Here is a 15226-nt window from a genome sequence, read left to right on the forward strand (position 1 = left end):
GTGACTTGTGTCACACCTATTTTGGTTTGGTTACAGTAGGACATATTATGCAATAACCACATTATAATCAACATTTCATTAATGGATCAAATTGGTTTTGTTTGATTAAAACAGTGTTTCTAAATAATCAGGAGGGTTTCTTTAAAAAGCATATTTTTAATGTGCTTTTTTTTACAAAAAATAAAATAAAGGGTGGCCAGTTCCACCTTAGAAGAGCTGCTGGTTTTATTTACGTATATCTCTCTCACTCACACAGAGATGTGGTGCCTCTTCGAAAATAGTGCATGTTGTGATACAACTATGCAAAATCAAAGAAACAAAGACTGGAATCCAGCTGGAAGAGCCTTTGCTCCAGTAGATGCCTCCATCAACAAAAGAGGAGGGGAGGAGATTTCCCCGTCCAACTTTCAGGTTGAAAGCGTTGGGGAGAACATCCAAATCAGGGTGCGCCGGAGAAATGGGGAATCCACAAGAAGTCACCTCTCCTTCTCTTCCATTAATGGAGGTGCCTGTTGAATCAGATTTTGTCCATAGCCAAAAAGCCACTAAATCAGATTCCACTTTTAAGAAAAAACAGCTTTATTTGTTTGCAAATTTATGCAAAACCAACTAAGCGATCAATTAAAACTCGTAGAATTGACTATGATTTCTTTAATGAACAGCCCTGACTATAATCAGTAAGAAAAAAAGTAATCCCAAATATGAATATTATATCTACTAAAAAAAATTGTTGCACTGAAAGTCAGTGTGAATATTTCATGGACCTAACACGTCAGAACTTTTTGAAGTTTCTATTCTGTGTTTGTGCAAAAATTTAAAGTGTTCATGTTTTGATTCCAATCTGTTGTAACCTCAAAACAGCAGGTTCATCACATTTTCCCCAAGCTGAGCACCACTACCACATCATAAGAAACTGTTTTATACTTAACCAGACTATTGGTCCATCTTGCCCATTAGCATCAACACTGACTGGAACAGGCTCTCCAAGTTTTGAGAAACCCTATCCAGGGATTGAACCCGGAACCTTCCAGATGCAAAGCAGTTGTTCTACCACAGAGCTATCTTAGTGGATCTAGCTGATACTTCAGCTAAACAAAACACCCAACCCAGGAGATGGTTTTACAGTTTTGAATCCATGTGCTCTCTGAACAGAGCTGTGGGGATAGAGATGAAGCTTGTGGGAAAGCGTGGCATTTGGTCACCTGACATCGTAAACCTGGCAGCAAGCAAATTAATAGAATAAGCAGTGATAGTTTGCCAACAGCAGATCAGGGACATGTCACAGGGGTACATGATCTGGAGCAGGGTTAGGGAACTTGTGGCCCTCAGGACGTTGTGAAAGCACAACTCTCAAAATCCCTGATCACTGGCCATGCTGATTTGGGATTATGGGAACTGGACGGCAACTTCTCAGGGTCCACAGGTTTCCCATCTCTGCCTTGTAGTCATGAGGAGAGGAATCCTCTCCTAAAAACTGAGATGGTGCAGACGGGCTCAGCAACAGCAATAAATGAATAAATAGCAGCCAAGGCTCCTCTGTTATACAAAGCACCCATCACAGAGGAGGAAATAAAAAAGTATTCCAGAGGCTGGGATAGCCAGACTTAAAATTACCTTTAGTACTTATGTACTGAACCGTAAGCTCACCAGGGCAGGAACCGATGTGAGTGAATGTGCATAGCGTATGGAACTGAAAACAGTGTTGGCGAACGAACATCCAAATCTCCATCTGGTTTTCAATGGAAAGTAATAGTCTAAATCCCTTTGAAAAGCTCTATCCAACTAATGAGCAACAGTAGCAAGCACTATTCTCGTTCAAATGTGCTTTGTAACCATCGCTTTACCTTCCAAATGCTTTCGAATGAAGTGAATTATCTCTGAAGTGACTCAGAACTTGTAACAGACACTAGCTGTGTGACCTCTGTTAATCCACCCAATATTAGGCTCGTTAGTCACCAGGATAACAACTGTATTTTGCAAATCAGGCACTGTTATCAGATAGACCAGCAAGACCCTATACAATGTCTAATAGTCCAACAACATCGGCACCAAGATATATAACCGCTTCTATACAAAAACCTCTCTTCTAATCCCTCTTAAACTCAACAAGACTGATTGGTTTTTATTATTCATGAATTAATTTTTAACTCTTGGGCCAACAAGGGAATTGAATCTATACAATTTTGCACAGACTGAGGCAAAGAAGCTTCACTCTGACAGAGAGAAAAAAAACAGACTGATTCTCTCATTCTTCAATCGACAATTAAATAGTGTTTACTCTATTTCCCTTAAATTCCTACATGAGAGTTGAAAAGAAAAGTGAATCAATGCAACTAGAATTGCAAAAAAAGGAAACTATCTGTTATTTTAAAAGAATAGTTGATGTTTTATGAGTTAAAAAAGAGAAAAGTTGTTTGATGCAATTAAGTGTTTTCAAGAGCAATCTTTTTGTGACGGCTCTAGGGGAGAGGCATACAGTACTGAATTTCTCATGTTGTAATAAACACTGAATGTACAATACCCCAATATACCCCTTCCACAAAGTTCTTGAAGAGCCTGTATGAAACATACATGAAACTAGAGAATGATAAATCCAGAGAATCAACCTGCTTGATTGTTGCCAGACTAAGGCAGTGATTTGTTAATGCTTTGTACATCTGGGTTTTTTTTCTTAAATTTTAAAATTGCTTCTGCAACACGCTGTTTGTTCTCCTGCTCTGTTTGCTCCACATCAAACTATATCTTCCAATAAGCTATATGAGCACTATATTTACATTTTACGTTACTTTGCATTTCTGTTCTCTTTATACAATAATCTTTGACGTTTCACAAGCATCGACACAGAACTGCCTTTTAAGGGAGATAAGATTAAGTTTATTCTATTGCTACAGACTGATATGCTTAGAGATACAGATGGTGATAAACGTAGACACCAGGTACAGATTTACAAGTACATTCATGCTGTATGTAGAAGGATATACATATAGCATATGCATACTTCTGTGTACTAAATACGCACCTATACTGTGCGTAGTTCACACTGATTTACATATATATTGATTCTCACATGTACTAGTACATGTGTGTAAATGTAGCACAGAAACCCACAGTGTATGAAATCCTTTGCATATATACACACATTACCCAGGCTTACGGATGCAATTGAAAACAGATTCCTTTCTATCACCTATGCAATGCCTGTATGAGAAGAAATGTGCAGGCAAGTGAACATTTATTCTAAAGCTAAGCCATCCATTACCCTTTATTAAAAGTAACACCTGAATGCATTGATTGCTACCTTTCTCGAAAGGGTGCATCGCTACAACCTGTTCATGCAGGATCCACTAGTGAGAAGTCAAGGCAAGGCTTTCTAAAGGGTATTGGGACATCAGCCGAGGAAGCCCAGCCTGGGATTATCTTTGTGCCTGGAAGGAAGGCTGTGACAAGCAGCACCTTCTCCCCCTGCCTCTGGTCCCAGGTTAGACTGCATTGCAGACTACCCTGAATCCATTGCCACTGCATAACAAACCAGGTAGCAACACAAAGGCCCCCCCCCTTCCTTGCAGATACCTCTTTTTGACAAAGCAAGTCTTGTATGCCAAGCTGACTGCTAAAGTGTGGCAGGCAATGGGCATTAAGGTTTTAGGTTTCACGGGATCTGCTGCTGCAGCACAAATGCCCCCGCACTTCTCACCACCACCACCCCCCATCCTCCCTGAGTTACTAAAAAAGTAAATGGCATAAAAATAGAAACACTTCAGATGTTGAATGAAGTGGTAAGAGGAGAGGGGTGGCAAAAGGACAGAAGTACTTGGGAAAGGATAATGTGGGTGGTGGCAACTTATAAACAGGATTTTGAATGGAGATGTGCCTCAGCTATTTATCACCATCATTTGATGTTAAAAGAAGTCATTTCCACATATTAAATGCATAATGTGTTTATAGCAATCAAACGCAAAGCCCCTGTAATTCAGATGCCATTTTGTATCAGAGCGTGCTTTTCGCTTTTTTGTTTGTTTTTAAGAGGTGGGAAATCTGCAAAGCATCTCAGGAATAAGCCCCTGCTACTAATCTAATGACTGTCCTGGAAAATGCGAAGACCTGTTCTCCCCTGAAATGAATATCGAGGTTCTTAACAGCCATCTACGCAGATACATAATAAACAATTATAGGTAACTGGCATCCACTTACATTTCAAAATGAGTAAAAAATTATTTGCATAAAGACCATCTTGCAAAGCCATTGGCTGAAGAGACCTATAAAATGACATGTATAGCAGTAAAAGGATATGTCCTTGGTCTCTGGGGCACACTTAAAGAATGCGGTAAAATCTATTTTACCAATAAAATTATATTTATGTCCTTCACCTCCCCCTGTATTTTTACAGAAAAGAAGCAACAGTATTTCAAACAGCAGTTCTCCTATATAATACCAAACCAGGTAAGTAAACATTTTTTTAAAAAAAAACATACTTTTTACCCTATCCTTTGCTAGGCAAAACAATATGCACTCAGGTACCATTAACAATGAGCATTCAGTTTCAACAGAAAGGTGTTTTAAAGGGTAAGAGTGCAAAAGTAAAACTTGAATTACAAAATTAATTCCCCCCAAAATTAATGTCCACTGACGGGAAGTCGGGTTTTATATGTATATATAGGGTGGTAGTCAGCTAGCACAGCTCAGTTAAAGTATATACTGTCAACCCAGAAGACAGATAAAAGACCATCTCCTTCGTCACCACAGAAGATGCTCCCAGCTGGAGGTCTTGAAAACTACCCAACTTTTATTTGATGCATACAAGTCATATGAAAATTATTTTAGTTGAACAAGAGAGGAACATGTGGGCACAAGGATATGACCAAATTTCGAGAGCCTGCCTGTGGTGTTTCCCTTTCCTCCCAGCCACCCCATAAACAGGATGCAATAATTATGGAGATACCCTAGAAATCAACGCCTCACCGGCAATGCAGAATCGGACAAGATACGCCGCCTCTCTCTATTCTCAATCCATTCCCTTTCACACTAAAAAACAAAACAAAAACAGCTTGGTCATGGCATGTTACTGCAACTTAAATACTGCACACAAAAGGGACAGAAAAGAGCCTCTAACATGACAAAATTTGCATGAGAAAGCAAACACCTCCTGGACATGCACACACTCAAAGTTTGTGACTTTCTTAATGGACTCTGTGCCTCCTGTTTGCATGACACCCCGGAGGCAAGAATATTATTTGCAGATTGATAAAATTAGCAGAGAACTTGGGCGTTTAGGGGAGGTGATCCCCAAAAAATCTAAACATGGACATTTCTCCCTGGGGAGTGAGAAAGTGAACTCAACATGGTAGACGCAGGGAAGACAATAGAGCAAAGGAAGGGACAAAATCAGTCAGAAAGCTATCACAAGTTGCACGACCACATTGTGCCACCTGCTCTTCGCAATTTGCCTGTGCAAAATACAACCGGATAATTAAGGGCAATGCCGTCTGCGGCGCTCATGAGCACCAAGCAGCTCAGCAAGCTAGTATATGTTAGCACATACTTCTTTCACACGGGGGGGGGGACATAATTCTTTCTGGAGAGAGCTCGGAGCACAAAGAACACTAAGAACAAGCAGAAATCTATGAACAGCAAATATGCCCAGACAAAAATGCAGAGTTGGCATGGGTTAAACAGTGCACACCATTCCTGTTTGGCTAACACAGGGTCAAGTCATGTGCAGCGAAAGTTTCAACTCCTTAATCCCCCAGAGCTTGTTTGCTAATTACATTTGCAATTACAAACATGACAAAGATATTATTCTACAGTGCTTTGCACTTCAAGCAGGCGCACTTTCCCTAACAGATAGTCACCTCCAGCGGCACACAGCTCACAAGTGCTTCTTGACAGACAAAATAACTGGCACTTCAGCTGTAAAGGCCACTTTGTGGGTAGTCCAAGTGGAAAGAGGAGGCAGGAAAGAGCTTTCGAGACACGAGGCCAAGCCAGGGCAGAGAAGGGAGAAAAATGAACTTGTAAGAGCTCCATAAAAATTATTCTCCAGAAATGAAGCTCTCCCCCCTCCAAGCCTCTGTCAGGGTTTATAAATTGCAAATCATTCACCACAACTGATACAATTTCAAGTTGAACTTTAATGTGCTTTTCTGTCTTACATCAAAACCTGCTAGCTGCGTGGAAATAAAGCATACCCCCCTCGACGGTTAATTTCTGGAGTTGGTCGTGAATGGCATTTGTTATGTTGACCTATCCCTAAACAAGTGTCCAACCAATTCATTAATATCTACAGCATCTTTAGTTTCACGCTTTGTAAGAGGTTACTGTGGGACTCCTGTGCTCTGTGTGTGTGTTTGACACTTCCTAGATAATGAAACTATTTCCCTACCTGTTCATATGTATAAAAAAAAATTATAATTGCTACTGAGCAGCTGTCAAACGAAGCGTGCCAATCTCAGTTTTAGTGTGAACTTAATATGTTTACTCAGAGGTATGTCCCACTGAGATCAGCGAAGCTTACTCGTTAGTAAATATGCTTGGGATTGCAGCATATTTAAAGGAAGTTGAAGGAGCATCTAAGTGTCTCCAGGGTGCCATAAGGTTCCACCCACAACAGGGTTACCACAACCATTTATCAACCCCAGTGTGGTAGTAGGCACAGAACAGAGTAGGGAGAGCTATAAGCATTTCTGACTTATTCTGCATTTGCTATTTCTTTTTGTATGTAAATGCATCACAAACATTTAGACATGCTTATGACAAAATAAAAATTTATTTCCAGTAGCACCTTAGAGACCAACTAAGTTTGTTCTTGGTATGAGCTTTCGTGTGCATGCACACTTCTTCAGATACACTGAAACAGCTTACACCTGTAACATGCTTATGAGATATCTAGTATGACTGCATTCGTGAACTGTGGTTACATAACAGCTTAAATCCATACTCTTCCTTCCACCCACCCACCACCCATCTTTTCTCCTTTACTGGAAGTGATTGTATATCCAAAACATTTCAGATCTTCAGAGTTATGGCACATATGAAATTTCTTACTGGAGGGATTAAATAAGTGCGGATGCGAAAGATATGTCACACACACACACAAACTTTAAAATGAGAGAACAGTAGAGAGTGTGGGAGTGGATCAGAAATTTAAAGATAGAGGATTTCAAGTACCATATTCTCCCAGGAAAAAAAAATAATAATAACCATGGTGCTGTGAAATTTCTGTCACAGCAACTTTCGCTGACGCAATTCCTCCAAAGTCTTGTCCCTCTCAGGCTAAACACAATATCTATTGATTGCTTTCAATCAATACAATGAAAATATCCCTGTCCCGCTGTATTTCCTTCCCTAAAATATTAATAATAAATTGATCTTTCCATAATTTTCAATAATTGATATGAAAAAGTACAACCTGAAAGACAGGCAGAAGAAAGGCTAACATTTTCTTTTCACATTCAAGACTAGCCAGGCTCTTGAAAAGGGGACCCAGCGACACAATAGGAAATCTGTTCAAGGGACAAGCTAAGTCCCGTTCCTTTGCATTACAGCTTCTTCTTGAATTAATTTGTCAGTAAGAAAATAGACACACAGAGCAACAACTCCCTATTGTAGGTACACAAGAGCGCCCAGAGCACTTACAGCTTCATTCAGTCTCTCTGTTTAGAATTCCCCCCCCCCCCAATTCACAAATCTGGGGAGAAGGGAAAAAGAGCAACCACTCCTCACTCTAGATTTCCAGGAGTGCCTAGAACTCAAGTAGCTTCATTCAGCTTTTCTGGCAATACAGAAGCAAATGCACTTCAACAGTCCTTCAGAATCTAAGTCACATTTCTTTGGCCTGTAAATAAGGATCAACAAAATCTAATGCAAAAGATAATAATTATCCCGAGTTTATTCTAATACTGAATGGAATCATACTGATTCCTCTAAATCTGGGATTCCATGTTCACAGGTGATATTATTTTGCACTTCCTTTTGCAGCTGATAACTCATTTATTGGGCCAACATTTCTGCATTTTTATTTAACCTGTCAAAGAAAGCAGTTTTAACAGGCACACCTGACAGAATATTGCTGTACACCAAAGTGACATTATTTTTTCATAATGTGCTAACCTTGGTCTATTCTATTATTCCATACACACTATTGATTAGGAATGGCAAAAGGTATCATCCTACAACATCTGAGGCTATAGCTGAAAGGAAACAAGGAGGGAGAAATCGCTTCTCATCTTGGGCTGTGACATTAATGCTAAAGCAAACAAGAAGTGCTGAATTTCACTTCAAGGGATATTCTAGGTGTTGACAATTACAGTCTGAAATGTAAGCATGATATACATGCATAGATACATGCACAGATGTAGCTGGACCTCATACATATTTATGCACACATACAGATCTATATTACACAATTGCTGTACTGCAGACAAGCAGCACTGGTACAGTTTGACTAATTGTATGGACTTTACCTGCCTTGACCTGAAAGAGACAAACTGCAGATTCATTTATACAGCTGGTGGGTTTTTTGTCTTGTTTTTGGGGGGGCTTTTTTATATGCTTGCTTGCTAACCCTACTCTTACAAAAAGTTTCAGTTTGCATCTTGTTCTCCATGTTACATTCAGACTCAGACAGGTAGACTTTTCTAACACCATTTCAATGATTGCAAGGAATTACTCCTATCTATACATATATATATATATATATATATATAGAGAGAGAGAGAGAGAGAGAGAGAGAGAGAGAGAGAGAGAGAGAGAGAGAGAGAGATATGAAATTAGCAAAAGGATATAGAAAAGCTTGAAGTCAAGCTACCATGGGCAAGATCCTAAGCTTCATGAAGGCTACTGCTAACACCCCTTTTCAATTCCCTGTTGAAGGGCTCACATTTGAACAGGCAAAGGGGGGAGGGGTAACTTTCCTAACCCCAGTAAGGTGAAATGCCATGCCCTGGGTGAACAGATGCTGATTTCTTCAGCTCAGTCAGGCCCTGGTGAGAGTCACTGTAGGACAGGATTTGAACTCTGTGGTTATGTACTGAGTCCACAGTCCCGAGACCTGCATGGAATACTTCTCTGCCACATCTGCTACTTTCTCAATATCAAAACATTTATACTGCAAGTTCCAAATCAGTGTTTGGAACATATAAAGGGAAACAACCATTAGCTGCAGCCATACTCATTTTTATAATCAAATGGCTTTGCAAAATAAAAAGAGCTCCTTTTCAATGTTATGAATTAATATGTGCTTCTCGCTTATTTAAAAATAGCAACAATAACCATTACAGAAAAGGACCGGCTTTCAAATAATTATGCAAATTATCTAAGTGACCAGCATTCACTGTGGGAACTTGCAACACATGTGCAGACAAATGATTTTTTTTAAATGCTCTTATAAAATACTCCTACATAAAAATATCTACATATCATTAAAAAAAAATACTCCTACAAACACGTGCAGACCCCAGATGAATTACCATTTGCACAACCGTAGCTGGCCTTGACTTATACCTTTGCTGTATTATGCAACAAATATGTAAATGAAAGCAGAATTGGGATGCTGAAATAATTAGACCGCGTTTCTCAGAATGCCTTTTACTCTGCATTTTCTCCAGTTACCAGTGTCTTTCAAATCCATTTTTAATACAATTTATGAAAATCCTCCAGACCTGAAATAGTACACAATCCTTCAACATCAACAACAAAAGAGGTTCCATGCCAACTCAGAAGAAAAACACTTCTGCCAAGTCTGATAGGACTATATTTAGTAGCATGAAGAACAGTGTGCCACTTCTGCCCATCCATTCCATTTTAGGAAATCCACCTGGTCCACTTTTGTACCTTTAATTGGAAACCAAGTTAAAACTGAAGCAGGAAAATTGCACCAGGCTGTTCGTTACTTGCTTTCAAATTTTACAAGCCATTAAAAACAGAATAAGTACTTCATTTTGGTTTTCTTCCTGAGTCTGTAACCACCCTTCTTGTTCTACAAGTAGGTTGGATGTGAACAACAACAACAAAAAGTTAGGAGGAAAAGCACAAAAACAGAGGCTACAAAACCATAAAAGCCTTCTTTTGAAAAGAGACCACACTTCACTTTTTAAGCTCGCAGTTTTTAGTAAAATAAATGGTACTTTATTTCTATTTTATTCTGAATCCAGTTTTATGAAAATAAAATTTGGAGGGGGGAATGATAATTTTATAATAATAATTTTATTATTTATACCCCCACCCATCTGGCTGGGTTTCCCCAGCCACTCTTGGGCGACTGGGGAACTTTACTTTTAAATAGTCCAGTAGGAGAGACTAGCATAGAGCAAAGTGCCATGAAAAGCATGAACCAACAAAATTAGAAATTTTCGTATACTATCTATATACATATATATATATATATATATATATACACACACACACACACACACACACACACACACACACATATCTCATAAAATGAGATGAGGAATGACAGAAGGATTGACAGCTGCTCAGAAAAAGAAAGAAGTGAGGGAAAAGAGAGATCCAAAGAAACAGAGTAGGGAATGATTGTTTTCAAAGAAATTATAGCCCTTTTATATTTCTTTTTCTAAGGTGCAGCTTTTTAAACTATGCCCTATCCATCCGGGATGACAGGACAGCGGAGGTCTTTCACCCTCTGGGCAGCGCACGGTGCTTTCAAGGCGCTTCATGCAGACCAATACACAAACACACACAAAAGGAGGACTTGGGCTGCTTCCTTCGCAGCTGATTTATCAGAAGAGGAGAAGCGGGCTGGAGAACGCACCGCGCAAGAGGAGCGGACGTAAACGACAAGCGAACCACCCCGTTCACTTTCCAAAGTTCCACGCGAGGCGCGCAGCTTTTATTTGCTTAACAGGAAGCGCAGGCAAAGCATCACCGCTGCATCGTACAAAGGAAAACAAGAACACCAGCAGCTGACGATCTGTCTGTCATCATCAGTCCCAGCTTGGGATGCTTGCTCTGGTCCACTCACAACATCCCTACACTGGCTTCCCTGTGAACAGAAGGGTCGCCTTCTCTGGGGAATTTCAGATGGAATACAATTATTATTTTTTAAATAGCAGCCACGGGAAATATATATATGAGTGGGCATGGTACGCCTTGGTGCACATACATCTCTGAGTTAATACAACCGCATAAAACTTTTACAGTAAAGCAAAAAGGCCACACCTTTCCAATGTTTGTCAATCTACATGCCTGGGAAACAAGAGAAATAAGTTTTACGATCATTAAAGCCGTGCCAGTTGAAGCCACCCCAAGCTAGTTGCTTTCCACGGCAAACCTCTTTTATTTTATTTTTTACGGCAGCCCCACTGTCTAGGCATCTCTCCAAAGAGAGAGTTGCATCCTTCCTGCTTGTTAAGAGAGGAGCAAGCTATTTACACCATGATACACAACACACACGCAAAAAAACCAAACCCACTTTGGCACATATTGTAGCCAGGAGGTGGTGCAGGTGTAATGAGAGATCACGTCTCCACATGCAATTGGAGGGAGGGGGGGGTTGAGAGAAAGTTAAAATAATTCCTTCTCCCCTTTCCAACTCAAACGCATCTGGCATCCGCACGCTCTCCTGCAAGAGTCCAAAAGGAGGAGGAGAAAAAAAAAAAAAACCACCCCTGCAAGCAGCATTCCCAAGAAAGAGAAGAAAGCAATGAGGGCACCTACTGGTTGTGGTAGCTGAGAGGGTCTGAGATGCAAAGTTCGGAAATGTCCATCAGTTCTGTTTTAGCATTCCCAGTTGGCAGAAGGGGGTGGGGGGTGGGGGAGCGACTAGATCACACCGAGGAGAAAGAGAGCAAGAGGGGAAAGGGGGAAAGCACCAGAGGCAAACTCAGGGAAATGACCAGACTCGGGGAAAGGAGGGGAAAAGAAGAGAGAGCCGGGGAGAAGCAGAACAGGAGGGAAAGCACTGGGACAGAGAGCAGGACAGGCAGCCCGGGAGGGAGAGCTCAGCGCTTCGCCCATCCACACGCTCCCGCTCATCCAATCACACTGAAGCGAGCCGAGAGCAGCGAGGCGGCAGAGGCGGCCCAGGCGCCGGAGATTTAGATGCCACTAACCCCCCACTGTCGCTTTAAGACGGGCCGACTGATGAATATGGCACGGCTGCTATTGGCTGCCTCTCAGGGGCTGGACTTGGAGTGACAGAGCGGCAGCGGCGGCGGCGGCGGGCGGGGGGCGAGAGGGAGAGTCCGAGAGGGGAGCGCCGGAGGGAGGGCAGCGCGAGGGCGACTCGCAGCCCCGCACGTGGCCAAACAGCCACCGCAGAAGCCGGGAAGCTCTCTCTCTCTCTCTCGCTCGCGCGCGCGCGCTGCCGGAGGGCTGGCGGGTTGGAGCGGCGCGGGCGACCTTCACACTCATTCCCACGCGCGGAGAGAGAGGGGCGAGGAGAGAGTGGGGCGGGCGGGCGGCGGACGGAGCGAGGAGGGACCTGGCGGCAGGCTCCAAGGGGGACGCGCGCGTGTTTGGAGCGCCCGCGTGTAGCTGTTTGCTGTCGCCGCGTCCCGCCCGCCTCCGAGGCTGCCCGGTTGACGGGGAAGGAGGCGCTTCCGTGCCAGCGGCTGCTGCAAACGGCGCGGGTCGGACGCCTGTGTGGCTCCTTGCTTTTCTCTTTCTTTCTTTCTCAATTTCCTTAAAGGAAATTATAAAATAATCCTGGAGGGAGCGGGACCCTCGAGCCAAAAAGAAAAGGGAAAGGGGTGTGTGTGTGAGAGAGAGAAGGCAACGTGGGCAGGAAGCTGAGCAGTTCGAAGCATAGGTACTGACAGAGAAGAAACGAATTCTCACAGAGCCCCCACCCCCACCCCCCCGTTTATGGCAAGGGACGAGGTCAGTCTCCGTCCTGCAACTTTTGGAAATAACTTGCAGGACGCCCCTCCGTCACACGCACACGCTCGCTCGCTCGCGCTCTCTCTCTCACACACACAAAAACAAACGCACAGCCTCCCCCAGCGGCTGGCGCGTGCGCGCGCGTGGCTGCCAATCTGACAGCTCTTTATCAGCCCATTAGCGGAGCTCTGCGTTTCCTAACCGCCGCTTACCCCAGAATGGTGCCTAGCGCCTCGTTAGCTGCAGATCGTAGAAACGGCCAGCGTTGAAACGTGTTTTTTTGGGGGGGGGGGGCACAAAACAGAAGACGGCAACCTTAAGCGCCAGATTCGGTCTCTAAAACGTGCAAACAGCAACAAAAAAGGCACAAACCTCAAAAGACTCTCTCTCACGCACACGCACAACGTTCTGTAAAGAGCAGAGGCGAAGTTCGTGGCTCGTTTGACCCTGATTGGAAAGGCGGCATCTCATATGGGAATGACGTTGTCAGGTGTATACTGAAAATGAAACCCCCTGTGAAACATAAGCAAGCAAACTGCCTGAGCCAAAGTTTCGCCCCCCTCCCAGTTTCATGCGGTGATGGGGCAGCATATCCCCCATCCCTAAGGTCACCACCATCTCAGTATCCGCCATCTGAGGTGGTTGCCTCACTCTGCCTAACGGTAGAGCTGGTTCTGTCATGTACACTACTCTACCACTGAACTGCATCCCCTCCTGCTGAGGACTACATAGGTGCACAGGATTGTGCTGGCACCCACAAAGTTGTAACATTAAATATGACACCCACCAAGTGACCTCGAGCAAGTTATACGGATGACCTCTTGCAAGCAATCATTTCCCACACACTTGCATGGAAGTGTTTCCAAAAGCCACTCCACAGCTGCAAAATGTTATGTCAGAAATACCTCTCTGATAAACCTACATTCACAAGCTTCAGTTTAAGGTAAATATATGATGTACATTTAAGAGATGTAGTAATAAGGGACTACCAAAGGAAGGGAAAAAAAAACAGGAGCAGCCACCCAGTTTGTTAAAAGTAACAGATTGTGTCATCCTCCTGCAGCAAGTCAAGAAAACAATTTGAGGAGAGGTTGGATGCTTGTCAGTGGAATCATATGTCTACTCAGAAGTAAGACCCCTTTCAGGACAAGTCTTCACATCTCAAACAAGACTGTAAACTCTTCCCCAAGCTGTAAAAACAAACATAAAGGCATTCTTGCAACCCCTCAACAGGGATAGGGAGGTGGACAGGTGGGAAAATAGGATATTTATTATTTCTTGTTGTTGTAGGCTACTTTGTTACTTCTTGCATAACTAATAAAAGAAATAAGGCTTCCTGAATTCAGTGTACTCCTACGTAAGTGAGTATGAGAGTGCATTAAACATTCAGCTTGTTTCTTCCATATCATTTGTTGAGCCACATGAACTTGAGACTAAAAATGGGACAAATTAGTGGACCAACAGGCCAGCTGATGTGAATAATTTCAACTCCATGGAAGTCATTGAGTGTATCTAGTTATGATGGTGCAACTGCTGGTTTGGGTTTAAAATGCACACAGAGACTGAATTGGGCACTGGGTTTATATTGGAGGAGCACACGTTGCCCTGAATATAATTACACTGAGACTTCTGAATTTAGGAAAATAAGAAAACTATGTTTATTGCAGGAAGTACAAGTGTGATAGGAAAGATCTTAGTTCTAAGTAAGGAAGGAAGAGATGCAAAGAGCCATGCTTGCTCTTTCATCTCAGCAGGAGAGTCACAAAAATATGTTTCCTCTCCAGAGTCCCAAGGTAATGAAAAAGAAGAAGGAAGCAGCAAGTGATTTCAGCAACCCTGAGAGTATTAGTATAGCTCCTGAGGGAAGGTAAGCACAGGTTTGTTCAGAAAGGACAGTCTAGGAAACTTGAAGGTTCCTCCCTCCAGCTATTATTTCCCATGCAGACACATCAAGCTCCAGTGTTAACTGATTGCATTTCAACACTTCCAACAGTCACTTGCTATAGAATACATTTAGCATTGCATCCAACATAGTCAAATTAAAACCCATTGAAATCAATGACTCTAAGTTACTCAGATTCGTGGCTAACCACAGCTCATGGATTTCAGTCGGCCCACTCTGAGTATGGCTTCATTTTGAATACTGTAAGCTCACAACTTACATGCATTTAACTTGTGCATGTTAAGCTTTACATACTTGGCAAAAAAAAATCAATGAAAGGGGGGGGGGCGTCCAAGGGAAAAAGACTTTGGCAATTCCACCCACCACAGCACCCAATGTGTTTTGAAGCATGGTTTTGGCTTTCAGAGTAATCTCCAGTACAGTACAGTATGTAAATTCCACTTAAGTTGCATGCTTACTGTGCCACATCTGTGACATCACATGATT

General features: G+C 42.5%; 1 protein-coding gene across 1 annotated transcript in view; it reads right to left on the reverse strand.

The window, feature by feature from the left end:
- Positions 1 to 12062, reverse strand: part of ESRRB (estrogen related receptor beta) — a 100980-nt gene extending 88918 nt beyond the window's left edge. The window contains 2 exon segments of the mRNA XM_033142376.1: positions 4960 to 5022; positions 11674 to 12062. Of these exon segments, the coding sequence (XP_032998267.1) occupies positions 4960 to 5022; positions 11674 to 11723 (113 nt within the window). The 5' untranslated portion in view covers positions 11724 to 12062.
- Positions 12063 to 15226: the final 3164 nt, after the last annotated feature.

Source organism: Lacerta agilis, chromosome 1, assembly GCF_009819535.1.
Source record: "Lacerta agilis isolate rLacAgi1 chromosome 1, rLacAgi1.pri, whole genome shotgun sequence".
Classification (NCBI taxonomy): domain Eukaryota; kingdom Metazoa; phylum Chordata; class Lepidosauria; order Squamata; family Lacertidae; genus Lacerta; species Lacerta agilis.